This window comes from Nicotiana sylvestris, chromosome 3 (assembly GCF_000393655.2).
Source record: "Nicotiana sylvestris chromosome 3, ASM39365v2, whole genome shotgun sequence".
NCBI lineage: Eukaryota > Viridiplantae > Streptophyta > Magnoliopsida > Solanales > Solanaceae > Nicotiana > Nicotiana sylvestris.
In genome coordinates this window covers 126633838-126652298 of record NC_091059.1, presented here as the reverse complement: position 1 = coordinate 126652298, position 18461 = coordinate 126633838, and the positions used below count along the sequence as shown (strand labels likewise).

The following is an 18461-nucleotide window of genomic DNA, read 5'->3' as shown; positions in this document are numbered from 1 at the left end:
CGTCAGATGCTGCTGAAAACATGCACGAGTCCGTCACCATAATATATATCGGCAATAACAACAATTCTTCTCTTTGCATTATTTCCCGAAAATTCAATGTAAACTTTCTTGGGTTCAAAGTTGACTAATGACGACAATGCTTCTTTAAATTGATAAGTTTCCTCATACACAATCTTTTTGCCGAATTTATGTTCTTTTACTTTTCTTTTTCCGGTTAAACCATTATGTATTTGAAACTCACTATATAAATTTATCTGGATTTGCATCGAATAGGCCATTAGAATAAAGCACTTGTTACAAAAAAGTTCTTTTACTTTTATGGTCGAATCCAATATCTCTTGTTAATAATAATGAAATGCTAGCAGTTATATACCACACTGTTCATTGGTCACTTTTTGCTAGATCAACCTGCAAAGAAAGCGGGTGTCTTCTCCCTCAGGTTAAGCTCCTCGATTTGCATTTGGTATCTTTAAGACTTTAACGGTGCAGGGAATGCTATAGCCAATTAGAGAAACTTGTAGAAACTTGGGTTCGATTGCAATGGAAACATATTGTACACAGTTAACATCGGACACTCCGATTTTATGATCGATACCGCCCAGAAGGATCGAGGCACCGATCGAGGTTCGACCTTGAGGGTTCCCCATGTACGACCTCGGGGCAGCAGAGACCGACGACTATCATGGACAAGTGAAAATTTTTCGAAGCGCGTTATCAAAGCTGACAACGCCCGCAAGAATAGTACAAGTCTGTACTAGACTTTTAAGTAGTTGTACCAGCGACTTTTCCTTGTAATAATTATACATGTACAATGTTGGGATTTTCCTCCTATATAAAGGGGACCCTTGTTTTTTTTTTGCACACAATATATTCAATGCAAGAACATTCTCTGTTCTCTAACTTAAATACTCTCTATTGTCTTTCCTCAGTTTTATTACTTACATTTATTGTGTTTAATTAATTATTCTTCATTTATTGCTCATCATTGATCATAAGTAGCTCTCATCAAAGTTCTTATAACTGTTAGTTCTTCATCAATCGGCCCTAGCCTAACGCTTAGCTCGACCCCGAGGTCCCGTATAGTCTAGCTCGAGGCCCCGACTTTCGGCCACTTGGTTTGCATAAACATACAACTTTCAAGCTCTTATCTTATTTTCTAGTCTCACACTTAGCATCTACTGCCTAACAACTAGCATAAAAATAAATTACTTATTTTTAGAACCACAAACTCAAATCTAATTGTTATTACCATTTTCGAGGTAAATAGTTCGACACCCACCGTGGGGTTAAGACTAATAGTGATTGTTTTCGTGCTGGTTTACCGAAAACACAAGTTATTCATTACACTTTTTCTTCCCAAGAATCTTTGATTTCAGGTCAAAATGTCTAACTCAGTAAATGCACATGAAAACAACGGTCTTGAAGACCATGGAGAGAATGGTGTAGCTATTCCAGGCGTCGGTGTACCACCACGAAACCCCGAGGACACACCGGAACCAATTCCTGTGGATGTAGTCTACGCCAAGGAGACTGAGAAGAAGCTCGAGAAGCTCCAGCCCGGGAGAAAGGAGAGGCAGACGGGAGGAACGAAACGGAAAAACCTCAACACATCGTTCATATGATCATTGGGGGAACCGACGTTTCTCAAGGACCAATAATCAAGCGGGCAAAAGTTTCCGCTGCAATAGAAGGGCAAATTCGAGACCACATGCCCGAAGACATCCTTGAATTCAGTGAAGAGGACTTCAAGACCTTGTCTCACCCACACAACGATACGCTGGTAGTTTCGTTTCTCTTGAATAACGTTCAAATTAAACGTGTTCTCGTGGATCCAGGTACATAATCAGGTTGAAGGTGGTAGAACAGCTCGGACTGTTCGATCAAATCATACATACCTCCCGAGTCCTCAACTATTTCAACATGGCCGGCGAAGCTACGAAGGGAGAGATCACATCCCGGTCAACATGTCCGGTACAGTTCGGAGTACCAAATTCCATGTCACTGGAGGTGACATAAGATACAACGCATTGCGTGGAAGGCCATGGATACATAATATGAGGGCAGTACTGTCGACTCTTCACCAGATGATAAAATTTCCAACAAAAGACGGTATAAAAATGGTATATGGGGAACAACATGCAGCAAAGGAGATGTCCGCAGTTCACGAGGAGGTACCAACTTCTATACCCTTCACCTCGAAGGAGCCGATAGACAAATAGGCTCTCGAGGACGACGAAGAAGACTTCTTCACTCCCCGAACCTTTATTGCCCCCGAAGACTCGGATGCCCCAAAGTCAACAATTGAAGAACTGGAGCAAGCTGTTTTGACCAGGCATCTCCCTGATCGGAAGGTATACTTTGGAACGGTACTAACCCCCGAACTCAGGAAAAAACTCATTCAATTTCTTATCAATAACATCGATTGCTTTGATTGGCCTCATTTAGAAATGACAGGTATCCCGCTAGAAATAACCACCCATCGACTAAGTGTCGACCCCAGGTTCAAACCGGTAAAGCAAAAAAGGAGACCTCAGTCCGAGGTAAATCACGCATTCATCAAGGATGAGGTAACAAAATACCTCAAAATAGAGTCTATTAGGGAGGTTAAATATCCCTAATGGTTGGCTAATGTGGTGGTAGTTCCCAAAAAATGCAATAAATTAAGAATGTGCATAGATTATAAAGACTTGAATAAAGCGTGCCCCAAAGATTCATTCCCGTTGCCCAATATCGATCGCTTGATCGATGACATGGCCTGCCACGACATCCTCACCTTTATCGATGCCTACTCGGGGTATAGTCAAATCTAGATGAACCCCGAGGATAGGGAGAAGACTTCAATCATCACGAAGTACGATACGTACTGCTATAATGTAATGCCCTTCGAGCTAAAAAACGCGAGAACCACGTACCAACGCCTAGTTAATCAGATATTCGAACATCAAATAGGCAAATCTATGGAAGTTTAGATTGATGATATGCTAGTTAAGTCCCTGCGCATAGAGGACCATTTGACTCATTTGCATGAAACATTCGACATCCTTAGAAGCTACTACACGAAACTCAACCCCGAGAAATGTGCGTTCGGAGTAGGTTCGGGGAAATTCTTAGGTTTCATGGTGTCAAACAGGGGGATTGAGATCAACCCCGACAAAATCAAAGCCATCGAAGAAATCACGGTGGTAAACAATGTGAAGGTCGTGCAACGGATGACCGAGCAAATAGCAGCCTTGGGCCGATTCATATCTGTGAGCACGTGATTTTTGCCTCGCATGAATTACTCCTACAGAATCCCCAAAATTAGGATTTTTCTTTTTATTATTTGGTTTTTAGGAATTAATTGCTCAATTTTCGTGTTTGTTTGCATTTTGTGTGCATATTTAATTTAAATCATAAAAAATAGCAAAAATGTCACGCGTTGCATTTAGGTTTTAATTTTATATTTTTGGATTAATTAGTAAATTAGTTTGTTTTACGAAAATGGAAAAAATCACAAAAAAATAACTTGTTTTTGCATTTTTTAATTTTTTGAGCTTCGAATTTTGGTAGTTTTCTTTAATTTGGTATTTAATTAATTTTAGCAATTATTATTTAGAGCTAATTATTTTAATTTTGTAGGATAATTTGATTTGGGGATTACTTTATATTTTTATTTTTTTAATTTTGAAAATAAAAAGAATTTGAAAATAAAAAGAAAAGGAAAGGAATTGAAGAATTCGGATTTTTGGGGCCAAGTCTTCAAATTTCCCAAGCCCAAACCGAATTTCCCCCTTAGACCCGTCCAAACCCAATTAGATTTAGCCCAAACCCACGTCCCTTACCCGTTTGTTACCCGGTCCAAACCCCTTCCCATCCAAACGACCCCGTTTTGCCCTATACTAATCACGACCATTGGATCTCACTAATCCAACGGTCCGGAACTGGGAACCCATTAAACATAAATATGTCCAAACGTTACCCCCCCTCTCAAATTCGTCTCTCTTGTCTCACCCCCTCCTTTCAGAGACTCCAACCAAACTTCAAACCCTAGCCAGCCGCCCTGAAATCCCACCGCCTGAGGGTGGCGGCGCCACCTCTGTTCAACCCCAAATTAACACCCTGCAACTCCCATGACCCCTTCACACCAAATCCATAACCCTTTTCCCTCAAATCACCCCAGAACTCTTCGAATTTTAAATCAAATGTTTGAACCCTACAATCTCAAACTCAAATCAGTTGAGTTTAACGAAGGTTTAAGGCCGAAATTTGTGTTATTCATGTGTTTTCGTTTGAGAACACATGATTAAGGCCCATTTCGTTCAAAACGAAGTTTCCTTTGAAGATTTTCAAGACTTTGTCCACCTGGTTTAGGTATTTTTCAGTTCTTTTCCTTTCTTTCATTTTTCTTCCGTTCCTTATTTTGTTCGTTTATGTTCTAATCTCCATCTCCTCTTATTTCGTCTCTTTCGTTCTGTCTCCATTTTTAATTATTTCTGTTTGTGTGTGTTAAAGTCGAGCTTTGAAGTCAGAAACCCAGGAAAGAGATTCAATATAGTCTGGCAGGCCTAGGTTTTTGAATTGAATAATTGGGTCAATTTGACCCATGTTCTGTCTAGGTTCTTAAGGTAAAAACAGGGGTCCTAAAGGGTAGATTAGAAAATTTAGTTGAAATAATCTCTTTTAATTGATTGAGGAAGCTTCCTAGAAGTTAGGGTGGGGACTTATGTGAAAATCTGAATTTTATACTAAGAGTATCTAAGCAAAAATGAAAACTCAAAAGGGGTAAAAGTGCAAAATTTTAATTATTTTTGCTGCCCTAATAGCTTGCCTATAAAGGCATTGCTACTTGAAGCTCAAGAGATATTTTTTTAGAGATTTTAGAAGAGAAAAGAAAATAAAAAAAAAACCAAAACGGCTGAAAAATAGTTAGTAAAACACTGTTCCATTGAGAAATTTGGTGATCTTTAAAGGTTCTCACTTCTGAAACAATTCTTGAATAACTAGGGGTTAAAATGAGTTGAATTTTGGTTGGTATTCAAGTATTTGGTTTAGATTTTGGTTGTGTTTCTGATTACTGGGCTTTATTTGACACTATTGCTGGTTCAAATCTGGTTTAAAGTTGGTTTTCCTTGGTTATTTCTGGGTTGATTTGACTGCTGAACATTGTTCCTACTACTGTCTATTGCTGAATTTCTCCTCCTTTCTTATTTCATTTTTCCAGGTACACACTTTGACTTTAGGCATGTAAAAAATAGTTTGTGAAGTGTTTGTGATGGAGATATATGAAGATCCTGTTCTCTTTTGCTGGGTGTTAAATTTTCCTCTAACTTAGTCTACTTCTCCAATGGTTATGCTAATTCCTTTAGCTCAGCATGTTTAAAATGAAGTTATGTTTTTCTTCCGAGTCTCACATTGGAATTGTAATAGAGTTATTATTAGAGTTACTAGTTTCCATGCATTCAGTCCTTCAAATTCTATTACTGCTGGAAGGGCCAATTGGTTCTGGATCCCTGAGGTGTTTATAAACTCAAATCATGGGAGTGTGTTGTTTATTAAAAGATTGTTATAGTTGAAATTGGTTTCGTTGATTTGGATGGCTGTTATATGGCTAAGTATGTAATAGAATCAAGCATGTTTAGCTATATATAGTACAAAGTTTGAATAAGTTTTGAATTCAGCAGTCTTTCTTGTGCAAGTAATTTTAGGTATTTGTGTTATTTCATCAGATTTCAAAAAAATGTGTTTTTCAAAAGCTTTTATGAGATATTTTGAAATTTTAGGCACTTATGCATCGAATAGTTCAAGTCATTTCTAATTATGAGAATGAATGCTGGTATTGTGATGCCTCGAATTCCGATGGGTTTAAAATTGTGTTTTGGTCTTCAGGGATTCGATCCCTGAACAAGACCCATCGCTGTTCTATTTTCTGCCGGGACTGGCCTAATTCAGGCCCAAAACCTTGAAAACTTTCTCATGATCTCTGTTTTCCTTTGGTTTATAGTTTAAAAAATAAAAAATGTAAACAGCTGGCCTTCCAAGTTGAGTGGTGGATTCGAACTAAGGACCTATTCAATGTTGAAATCGTCCTTGTTTGAGTGTGGGTTTGATCTTAGGCCCAGGCGTGACCGTCCCTTTCAAATGGGATCTAGGTCGTTCCTCTCTTGTTGGGCTGCTGGTTCGTTTGTGCTAGGCCTAGCCCCCCTTTGATTAAAATAGTTGACTTTTTCCCCATGTAAGCCTTTAGTTAAGTTTTAAATAGAACCTCTAACTTATTTAGTGTTAATTAACTAAGTCCATTAATTAGAATCAAGTTGATCCATGTTAGATAAAACAAATAGTCTATGGCCCTCCGAATTCTAGTTTGAATATCCTTTAAAATGGAATTGAGGTGCGCCGCCGCCAAATAAAATCTCCAATGCGTGGCCCTCATTTAATTATTTCTTTTAAAATACTTAGAACTCGAGGCGTGCCATTTAGCAAAATTTCCATGGCCTTCGCAAAATTTAAACTCGTAGTTGCTTTAGGCGCGTATTTTAATAATATTACCTTCCTAAATTCGGGTGTGCATTTCATATGACCCAAATCCAAATCTTAAAATGTTGAATAAAATGTGCTTCAGATTGCGGGTGCATTTCATGTGGCGCGATCCAAAGACATGTTTTAAACAATGTTCAATCTTCTTTAAAATTAATTAAAAGCGGCTAATAAGTTAAAATGTACCATAAGATAAAACATGTAATAAATCAGATAATAGACCAATCATAATAGTTTAAGCGACCATGCTAGAACCACGGAATCTGGGGGTGCCTAACACCTTCCCTCGGGTTAACAGAATTCCTTATTCAGGATTTCTGGTTCGCAGACTTCAAAAGGAAAGTCGAATTTTCCTCGATTCGGGATTTTAAAATAAACCGATGACTTGGGACACCAGAAAAAAAACTATCCCCAAGTGGCGACTCTGAATAAAATAAATAAATAATCTCATTTCGAATAATGTCACTTAAAGTGGAAAAACTCCCTTATACTACCTTCGGGTAGTGTAAAAAGGAGGTGTGACAGCTCTGGCGACCCTGCTGGGGACTCGATCCTAGAATCTTTGGTTCAGGGTTCAAGAATTCGAGCTTAGAATAGCTGTTATGATTGGCTTTATATGTTATATGATTATTTTACATGTTTGAGCCTAATGTGCTAAATACCGTTTTTTATCGCTTTGATTTTGTGTGAACTGTATATAAACTGCTACGAAACCCTTCCTCTCTCTGAGTCTTCTAAATCATGGAGAAGGGTGCACTTCGTGTGACTTCTCTTCTGTTTAGAGTCTTATCCAATTTTAGAACGAGGTTCGGACAAGTTGCAAAGCCGGTGAAGCTTCTGTATTCCCGGTACGCTGCCCCCCTCGACTCGAGTTGTCCGCTCAGGTAAGCCAGGACTAGAACAATAAATTCAGGTTTCAAACCTAGTATAACAAAGACTCATGTCAGATCCCTAGTAGGAACGTTTGTTTGCATCACGTGCATTTGACTTAGGAGACTCAACACAGGGGTTGGGTCTGTCTAGGACGGGTGTACCCCAAATGGATAGACCATCTTGATGCATCCTACTTGCTACTTGTGCATTTATTTGCTTCGGATTTGCATGTTCACCGGCTTATGATTAATAGGAGAAAAGTTGGGCAAAAGAAAATCAATGTGAGGGCTCGGAGAGATAATCACTTGTTTTGAAAATCAGTGTCCAAAAATATGCTGAAACTCTGCCAAAATTTTGACAAAAATTTTCTGTTTGAAAAATAATTGGTTTATTTTCGTCCAATCTGCCCGAACTATGCTAGTTTGATTCTAACCAGATGTGGGATACGTAGGCAACCCCCATCGGGTCCAACTTGCTTTTTTTGCAAAAATAGCCCAAAAACAACAAAATTTTATTTTTGTCACAATAAGTAGGGTGATGCCGTTCTTGCTTAAAATAAGCCAAATGTCCTAAAAAAAGGCGCCGGAAGTCTGTTGTTGCAAGAATAGCCCCTTTTGGTCATTTTTGTACGGTTAGCAGGCACAACCTTAAAATCTTCTTCCCCGAAGTGTTGAAAGGCCGTATTTGCAAAACTGGGTTTTATTTTCAAAGTAAAATTTTGAAAAAAAAATGGTATCACTTTTGGGTCAAAATGAGTGACTAAAACACCTTAATAAATGTGCAGGATGAGCACAAATGAAATTGAACCCTTCACAGTCCTTAAAGAGATCCCTTACAGCTCCACATATGGTGGAATGATCTAGGAAAAGGCAGTAGAGAAATAGTGGTAAGAGTTCTGGGAGGCCTCATCGGACTATTGAACATCAAGCCAAGGTTGGACATAATTGAAGCTTTAATACCTTTTTGGGATCCGACTCGCAATGTGTTCCGCTTCTCTGACTTTTAGCTCACACCTACATTGGAGGAAGTTGCATGTTATGCGGGCCTTAACGGAAACTTTAGAAGTCGATATCCATTGGCACCAAGACCGATATCCCCCCACAGATTTCTGGATTTGCTGAGTATTAGTCAGGATATTCGGGACGGAAATTTATCTTAAGGGTATTGCACGCTCCAGTTCTTGTATCATCGATATGGTAACCCCCGGGGTTTTGAAGAGCCGAACAATGGCCTAACCCATGCCGGAAATAAAGACAAATGGGAGGCAAGGTAGGGTTTAGCTTTTATGGTAGCCTTCTTGGGTGTTGTAGTTTGTCCGCGAAAAGATGGTAATATAGAGCTAGGTCTCGTGGGAATGAACGATGTTGCAATCAAGAAAGCCAACAACACTGTGGTTCCTCTAATCTTATCTGAAATCTACTGAGCCTTCACTATCTGTCAGGAAGGAGGAAAGTTCTTCCAAAGTTGCAATCTGTTACTACAATTATGGATGCAAGAACATCTCTACCACCGGGTTGGGTATATGAATTACGGTTTGACCGGTTTGAGCTGCATTAAAGAATTTGAAAGCCGAGTGGTAGGTATTGAATTCCCCGAGGGTACTGAAGCTTGGCTTGCACATTTTAGATCCTTGACTAACGATAAAATTGAGTGGGCATTCGGATGGCTTCCTGCCACCAAAGCAGTGTACATGTCAGCTGAAGTATGTTATCTCCTCTTGATAGGCATCCGGAACATCCCGCCTTATGCTCCACACAGGGTTTTGCGCCAATTAGGAAGATTTCAAACTATCCCCAATGATGAATATTTGAGTAAACATGTCATTGAATTGGGCCCAAAAGCCGCATTTCCAGAAGGGAAAATTCGCCAAGTGTGGAATAAATGTTGATTTCTTGAACATAATACCATGGTGCGAAATCTAGCTAGAGGTAATGTCGACCCTAAGTACATTGTCTGGTTCGGCAAAAGATTCCAGATTCCTAAAAGGCCCGCAAAGAGACCCCATGTCCAACAGTTCACCGATGGGGAACAGGTGCAATGGAACTGGTTGACCAAAGAAAACGAGTACAGGGCCAAAATAAGCCAGTTGGAAAGACGACTCATGGAGCTTCAGTTTGAAAATGGTGTTCAACCCACCGCAGATGAGGGAGAAAAGAAAAAACTAACTTAGGAAAATGAGGCCCTCAAAGCTCAGATCCGGAAGATGAAAATAGCTGCTAGAAACTCGGAAAGAAGCCGAGCTGATGAAAGACTTATAAGCGGTCTAAAAAAGAAAGTCCTTGAGTGTCAAGAAGACTTGGAAAAGCCTGAAGCCAGTCTAGCGAAAATCCGGGCACAATGGACAAAGAAGGCAAAAGAGAGGGCACGGGTTGTGCAACAAATGAAGAGGAACTATGAAGGGACCATCACTAGCCTAAGAAGAAAGGTAACCACTCTCGAGAATGAGGCAGCCAAGCAGGCTAAAGAATTCAAAGCTGATAGGGAACACTTTTATGACTTGATGGCTCAAATGGAGGAAGGAATGCAACAGTTGCAAGATCAACACCTTCATGACTCTCAATTGTAAGAAGCCCGGAATCAGCAGATACGGAGGTTACTTCAGGAAAAAGGCAGAATTAGAGAAAGGATCAGAATCATCGCTGATTACATTACCATGAAATGCGAAGCGTGTGAGGACATGACTCGTACCACTTTTTTCGCTGCACTGATGACTTTTGTCCACCAAGTTATGAGTGATTTGGAGCGACTGCAAGGGGATCCCGCATTAAGGCCCGCGGCGAGACCGAATGATGTCCCGCGGGCACTAGGAGTATTAATGTATTCTTGACTTTTACTTGAGTCTGTATCTTTCTTTTCTATTGAGTCTGTTAGTTTATTTTTGATTCTGTTAGTCAATTCTTGAGTCTTTATTGTCATCTTGTTGTTGGAGTCTGTTGTTTTCCTTTTAGTTTTGAATCATTGTAATCCAGAGTATTTCCCTTTTATGAGAAAAATTGAAAATCTCAAAATATTTTGTTATTTAGTTTTATATTTTCGAGAAGATGTAAAGGCTGAGCAAAGGCTTTTCGAGAAGAAAGTCTTTACTTTGGTTATTTTGTGGCCACTGTTCAAGACTTCGATAAAACAAGTCAATAGCTCCACGAGGTTAAAACAAGTCTTTCTTAGATTATTGTGATTATTAAGTAATATTCAACTGGATCCAAATCCTTTTTCAACTGGATCCAAAACCTTTTTTCCCGTTTCATTATTCAATTTTTTGTTATAATTAGCTTTTTGATCTAGCATTTCTAGTTGTCTGATCTAGCATTAATTATCAGTCTTCGTTCTCTTCGTTTATCAAGAGTAAGAAACTGCATCATTAGTTTAGTTCAGATCTACTCTGTTTTCACTCTTTTTGGTTTTATTTATGTATTTTCAGTATTTATACAACTTTATCTGGTAATTTTAGATCTACTAATAATTGGTATTAGTAGCTCAGTATATTCGCCACCTGAGCTTCTGAGCGTCTTCTCACCATTTTTATTTCTTCCCTTCTTCTAGTCAACTAACCAATTATTTTCTCTCACAATAATCACATAACCATCAAGCTGCCGGGAATTTTAGTAGTTCAGTATATTTGCTACCTGACTTGTTTGAAATTTTCTAACATTTTCTGCAGTTTTTTGCTTTTGATTCAGTGGATCGCGGTGTTAAGAATTAGTCGGTTCATTGTTTTAGGAGAAAAATTTTCTTTTGATTCAGTGGATACCAAATCTGCCCCCACCTCATAATATATTCTTCTTTTCTTCTTCTCCTTTCTTGGTACATTTTATATTGTTGGGGCTATACCAGTGGTAGCGGTGATAGCTCCTTCTGGTTTTTGGGTCGTGGTATTTTCTGTGTGTTTCAGGAATTCTCGGAGTATTGGAGACAAGTTGGGCGCACGAGCACTGGCAAAGGAAAGCATCCTGGATGAGTGTCAACAAAGGGCGGTAGGAAGTGGTGCGTGAGCGTACAACTACATCGAGTACAACAAATCAACCACAGGTTTTGTTATCGGGAGTTGGTACCTCCTGTTTTACTGTTTCCCTAAATTACTATTACTTTACTTCTCAATAGTTAAACCTTTCAACTAGGATACTAGTTACCACTTGTTTCCTTCTAGTTTGATTTGTTGTCCGTTGTGCATTAACGAGTCTTCTCTAGATTGTTGTAGGTGTAGTGACTGCAGTCTGGGATGATAGAATAATGGCATGTCCTAGGGTGGGGCAGAGTGTGGGGCTGGGGTCAGGGGGTGGGTCAGGTAGCAGGGGAGGTAGAGGGGGCAAGGGAGCCTATAGGTTGAGAATCGGGTCATGGAACATAGGTTCACTAACGAATAAATCCATAGAGTTGGCGAAAATCCTGTAGAAGAGGAAGATTAATATAGCGTGTGTCCAGGAGACTAGGTGGGTCGGATCGAGGGCGAAAAATGTGGATGGGTATAAGTTGTGGTACTTTGGTGTCCTGAGGAGTAAGAATGGAGTGGGTATCCTGGTAGATAGTCATCTTAGAGAGGCCGTGGTAGAGGTCAGGCAGGTGAATGATAGACTAATGACTATTAAGTTGGTGGTGGGTGAGGGTACTTTAAATGTCGTTAGCGCGTACGCACCGCAAGCAGGCTTGGATGAGGATATCAAGAGGCGCTTTTGGGAGGGGCTGGATGAGATTGTTCGTAGTATACCTCCTTCTGAGAGGTTATTCATAGAAGGAGATTTCAATGGTCATATTGGGTCATCTGCAGGTAGGTACACTGAGGTACATAGCGGCTTTGGTTTCGGGGAGCGGAACGGAGGGGGCATTTCGCTGTTGGACTTTTCCAAGGCTTTCGATCTAGTCATTGCGAACTCGAGTTTTACGAAGCGGGATGAACATTTGGTTACTTACCAAAGTTCGGTGGCGAAGACTCAGATTGACTATCTCCTCCTCAGGAGATGCGACAGAAGGTTGTGCGAGGACTGCAAGGTTATCCCAGGTGAGACCCTCTCAACGCAGCATAGGCTTTTGGTGATGGACATTTGTATTAGGATAAGGAGGAAGAAGAGGTCAGTACAAGGACGCCCCAGGATTAGGTGGGGCGCCTTAACTAAGGATAAAGCTAAGGAGTTGGAAGGAAGGTTATCGGCAATGGGAGCTTGGAGAAGCAATGGGGACGCAAACACAATGTGGTCGACGACGGTGGACTGTATAAGAAAGGCGGCGAGAGAGGTGTTAGGGATATCTATGGGCCACAATGGTGGACACAAAGGAGATTGGTGGTGGAATGCAGTTGTCCAAGGTAAAGTGGAAGCAAAGAAGGCGGCTTACCTGCGGTTAGTAGGGAGAATTGACGAGGAGGAGAAGAGAGAGAAAAGTCAAAGGTATAAGGTAGCTAGGAAGGAGGCGAAGATGGCAGTGACGGAGGCTAAGACGACAGCTTTTGCTCATCTGTATGAGGAACTAAGGAACAAAGGTGGGGAGAAGAAGTTATTCCGACTAGCTAAGGCGAGAGAGCGGACAACTCGGGATCTGGACAAAGTGAGGTGCATAAAAGATGATGACGACAACGTTTTGATGGGAGATGACCAGATTAAGAGGAGGTGGCAGACCTACTTTCATAAACTTCTAAGTGAAGAAGGGGATCAGGATATTTTACTTGGGGAATTGAGGAATGCCGACAGCCACCATGAATTAAGTAATTGTAGGGACATTGAGATCGACGAAGTCATGGAGCAATGCGTAAGATGAGAAGGGGCAGAGCTACCGGGCCAGACGAAATTCCGGTTGAACTGTGGAGGTGTGTGGGTAGAGAAGGCTTGGAATGGCTTACTGCATTGTTTAGTGTTATATTCAAGACTAATAGGATGCCTGAAGAGTGGAGGTGGAGTACAATGGTCCCGTTGTATAAAAACAAAGGTGATGTCCCGAGCTGTAACAACTATAGGGGCATCAAATTACTAAGTCATACCATGAAAGTTTGGGAGAGAGTGGTAGAAATGAGAGTGCGAAAGACAATGTCTATTTCAGACAACCAGTTCGAGTTCATGCCGGGGCGATCTACCACAGAAGCTATCCACCTTATTAGGAGGATGGTGGAACAGTACAGGGATAGGAAGAAGGATCTCCACATGGTGTTTATTGATATGGAGAAAGCGTACGATAGGGTTCCTATGGAGGTCTTATGGAGCTACTTAGAGGATAAAGGGGTCCCGGTTGACTATATTAGGGTGATTAAAGACATGTATGCTGGAGCTAAGACTCGGGTTAAGACAATAGGAGGCGACTCTGAAGTTATTACGTGGTTGCACCAAGGGTCTGCGCTCAGCCCATTCCTATTTGCCCTCGTGATGGATTCACTGACTCATCATATTCAAGGGGAGGTGCCATGGTGCATGCTATTTGCTGATGAAATTATTCTAATTGACGAGATACGAGGTGGCGTCAACGAGAGGAGACATGCTCTTTAGTCTAAAGGTTTCAAGTTGAGCAGGACGAAGACGGAATACCTCGAGTGCAAATTTTGAGTTGAGCCGACGGAAGCGGGAGTTGAAGTGAGGCTTGTCTCTCAAGTCATTCCCAAGAGGGGTAGTTTCAAGTACCTTGGATCGATTATTCAGGGGATCGGGGAGATTGACGAGGATGTCACACACCGTATAGGGGTGGGGTGGATGAAGTGGAGGTTAGCGTCGGGTGTCTTGTGTGACAAAAAAGTGCCACCGTTACTAAAAGGTAAGTTTTATAGAGCAGTGGTTAGGCCTACCATGTTATATGGAACTGAATGTTGGCCGGTAAAGAACTCACACATCTAGAAGATGAAAGTAGCAGAGATGAGGATGTTGAGGTGGATGTGTGGGCATAAAAGGATGGATAAGATTAGGAATGAAGATATTCGAGAGAAGGTGGGCGTGGCCCCTATGGAGGACAAGATGCGGGAAGTAAGACTCAGATGGTTCGGGCACATTCAGAGGAGGAGCAATGATGCACTGGTGAGGACGTGTGAGCGACTGGCTGTAGTGGGCACGCGGAGAGGTAGAGGGCGACCTAAGAAGTATTGGGGAGAGGTGATTAGACAGGACATGCGCGACTTAGGATTACGGAGGACATGGCCCTTGACAGGGAATTATGGAGGTCGAGCATTAAAGTTGTAGGTTAGGGTAAAGTTGTGAATATTTCTACATCACAATAGAGTGAGACTAGCCAGTTAGGAGTTAGACTAAGAATGTCATTGGTCGGCTATTGATGAAGGGCTTTACCTGCTAGTTTTACTATACCAGCCATCTATTTCGTATTTCGATTTCTGTATTTCATATCTCTTATATTGCTGTTATTTTATTATGCATTTTTATGGCACTAATATATCGGCTCCTGTTGCATTTTTGAGCTGAGGGTCTCCTGGAAACAGCCTCTCTACCCTTCGGGGTAGGGGTAAGGTCTGCGTACATATTACCCTCCCCAGACCCCACTTGTGGGATTATACTGGGTCGTTGTTGTTGTTGTTAGTTTTACATTTTATCGCCCCCAGAACTACGCTTTGTTTGATTCATGCGGGGTCATGATACGTAGGTAATCTACATAGGATTCGAGCATAACCAAAAAAAAGAGCAAAAGAGAGTGGAAATGGAAAGAAGAAAAGTGGGAAAGAACAAGTAAAAGTCGGGATGAAGCATGCAACCATTGCAAAACATGTAGAAACACATTTAACTGTATAGGTGCATCACACCCCAACGTGCGATTACCTATCTATTATTTGTGTCAAACTAACCGTTTGCTGCTATTACTCCAGTCCACGGTGCTTATAGAACGGTGGTTGGTTTTCTGGTAACCTGGCTTCGCACCCGTACTTTACTAGATCGAAGGGAGCATCGGAATGTCTTCAGAAATGACTCTGCCAACAATTCCCATCACGGATGATAGCCCAATCTCGGGCATCCCGACCTTAAAATCGGTAGCTGCCGAAGAAAACAGAATCCTGCATCTTCGGGTTATGGAAATGTGGGATGCTTGGGCAAATGGAAGAAAGCCACCAAGCGCAATCCCGGGATTCCCCGAACTTTTTCCTAGATCTGGTGGTACTTCCAATGTTCCAATCAGTCACCCAAATACCCCACTAGGACATCCAACTATCTCAGCTCATTTTGTGGGAACACCTTTTGAGGTTCGCCCACAGGTGTTCATGTCCGGTGCAACTTCAAATATCTTCACCGCTCCCCCATGCTCAGCCACGACACAACCTACACTTCCTAGGTCTAGTTTTGACCCCTCAGCTTTCACCTTCCAAACACCCACCTTTTAGATGGAACCTCCTCAGTTTCCCACTTATACTTATCCTTAGCCACCTCAATTTGAGTTCATTGTGGGGCAAGAAAATACTACCAAAACTCCTGAGCAAGAAGAGATTGAGAAGAAGATGAGGAGTATGGAGCAGATCCTCAAGAACATACAAGGCTTGAGTGGGCAGAAAAGTGTGTCATATGCAGATTTATGCATGTTCCCTCATGTGCACTTACCATTAGGATTCAAAACCCCAAAATTTGAGAAGTACGATGGGCATGGTGATCCTATTGCTCATCTCAAGAAATATTGCAATCAATTGCGAGGGGCCGGTGGAAAGGAAGAACTACTCATGGCCTATTTCGGAGAAAGTCTAGTTGGCATCGCCTCTGAGTGGTATATGGACCAGGATATATCCCGCTGGCACATCTGGAATGTCTTGCTAGAGACTTCGTCAGGCAGTTCCAGTACAACATTGATATTGCTCCAGATAGGAACTCATTGACAAACTTGAAAAAGAAAACCTCGGAAAGCTTCTGGGAGTACGCAGTTAAATGGCGTGAGCAGGCATCTAGGGTAAAGCCTCCAATGGATGAGGTCAAAATGGTCACAGTTTTCCTCCAAGCTCAGGAAGCCGACTACTTCCAAAATATGATGTCCACTATGGGTAAACCGTTCGCTGAAGCCATCAAGATTGGCGAAATGGTTGAAAATGGGTCGAATTCTAAGCCAATCCACTATTAGAGCTGCTTCCCAAGCCATTCAGGGTGTGTCCGGAGGAATAGCGAAAGGAAAGAAAAAGGAAGAAACATCCATGGCAGCGTCGGGTGCAAGAAAACACCATACTCCCAGATCCTTTCTCCCAGAAAGGACCCCACAACACTATTACCCCCACCAAGACATGGCCTATTCTCCTCATCAATACACGGTCATGAATCTCAACCATATGTCCGGCCACAACAACAAGCCAACCATAACCAAGCTCCATTTCCTAGAAACTAGCCTCCTTACCAAAACCACTACAACCCCCGTCCTCCACAAAACAATTTCCCTCCCTCGTGAACCACCTAGAAGGCCAAATTTTACACCAATTGGCGAATTATACTCCAGTCTATTTCCAAAGCTTGTCCAAATGGATCTGCTACAGCCGGTTCCTCAAACTAGGCAAAACCCAACATCACCCTCTTACATAGGTTGTGCCCGATGCGCCTATCACTCGAGGGCAGAAAGGCACGACACCGATGATTGCTGGATACTGAAGAGAGTAGTGGAGAATTTGATAGAACAAAGGAAGATAGTGCTAAGAGATGAAAATGTCCCCAATGTGACTAATAACCTACTGTCAGCCCACAACAACGGGCCAGTAATCGGAATGATTTGTGAGGATAAGGAATTTGATCCTACGTTGAAGGCTATCATTGCCATTGCTGACGTAGAAAAGAAACCAAAAGCTGCCCCGAAGCAAGGCAAATGGGAGAAAAATAACAAAACCACCCCTTCAAAATTAGAGAAGAAAGTCGAAGTGGGGACTGCGGCAACACCTCCCAAAGATGTTGTTCTCTATGTCCCTCGGGGCCGCAAAGAAAAGCAGATGACTTTGAGTCCTCCTAGGAGATTCGAGCTGAACAAGGCAGCCCAAATGTATGTGCCCGAGGGAGCTTATGCGATGCAGGGGCCAATTAATCCACCAAGGCTGAGTGAGCCCGTGGTTATTGGGCGCGCACCGCAAAAGACCATGACGGATCCTACCGTTGTGCCCTGGAACTACAACAAATCAGTGGTAACTTACAAAGGCAAATAAATCTCGGGAGAAGTGCAAGAAAATAATCTGGCTGAAAAGTATGTCAATTTAGAAGAGGTGAATAATGCCACTAGAAAGCGCTTCCCATCTAAGAAGCCCATGAGTACTTCTGTAGAACAGTTGGAGAGGATGGAAGAAAGGTTTTTTGCAATTAACCAGATTTCCTTCAGCAAAAATGACTTGCCCCCAGAAGAGACCGCGCATAACAAAGCCCTGCACCCGACAGTCAAATGTGAAGGGTACTACGTGAAAAGGGTTATGTTGGACGGAGGCTCTGGGGTAGACATCTATCCACTCTCAACTTTACAGCGCATGGAAATTGAGACCGAAAGAATTCGACCCAACAATGTCTGTGTACGGGCTTTTGATGGAATAAAAAGAGACACAATTGGAGAGATCGATTTGATTCTGACCAATGGCCCAGTAGATTTTGAAGTAACCTTCCAAGTTCTGGATATGGACACATCCTACAATTTTCTTTTGGGGAGGCCATGGATTTATGCAGCGGGGGATATACCTTCTACCCTTCATCAGATGGTAAAATTTGAGCATGAAGATCAAGAGATTGTGGTCCACGGGGAAGACGAGCAATCAATTTATCGGGACCCATCAGTCCCATGTCTTGAAGCAAGAGAGGGGAGTGAGCACATTGTTTATCAGGCCTTTGAAATTGTGGTCGCAGACCAGTACGAAGAGGGAAACCTTGCCCCCAACCCTTTCTTTCTAATTCATCAATCATGGTGGCCAAAGAAATGATCAGACATGGCTTCAAACCAGGGAAGGGGCTCGGGAAATCCTTGCAAGGGATAACTGAACCTGTCACCCTGACCGCCAGTGAAAAGTTCTTTGGGATAGGCTTCCGACCCACTCCAGTTGATGTAAAATGGGCAAATGATAGAAAGAATGATGGTTGGGTCTTGCCTAAGCCGGTGCCGCATATGTACAGAACATTTGTCAAGCCAAAATACCATGAGGAAGAAGAATATGAGGCCTTCACGGCCAAAGA

At 41.9% G+C, this 18461-nt stretch overlaps 1 protein-coding gene across 1 annotated transcript; it reads left to right on the top strand.

Annotated features, from left to right (window-relative positions):
- Positions 1 to 16555: 16555 nt before the first annotated feature.
- LOC138887997 (uncharacterized) lies at positions 16556 to 18211 on the top strand. Its single transcript, XM_070169791.1, has 2 exons — positions 16556 to 17447; positions 17508 to 18211. Exons 1-2 carry the CDS (start codon positions 16556 to 16558, stop codon positions 18209 to 18211), a joined length of 1596 nt encoding a protein of 531 aa, XP_070025892.1.
- The last annotated feature ends 250 nt before the right edge of the window (positions 18212 to 18461 follow it).

Excerpts from the sequence above, each read along its gene's own strand:
- LOC138887997 (XM_070169791.1), top strand. The coding sequence starts at position 16,556 with ATGGCCTATTCTCCTCATCAATACACGGTCATGAATCTCAACCATATG. Across the intron at positions 17,448-17,507 it reads ATCAGTGGTAACTTACAAAG|AAGAGGTGAATAATGCCACT; the intron begins GCAAATAAATCT and ends ATGTCAATTTAG.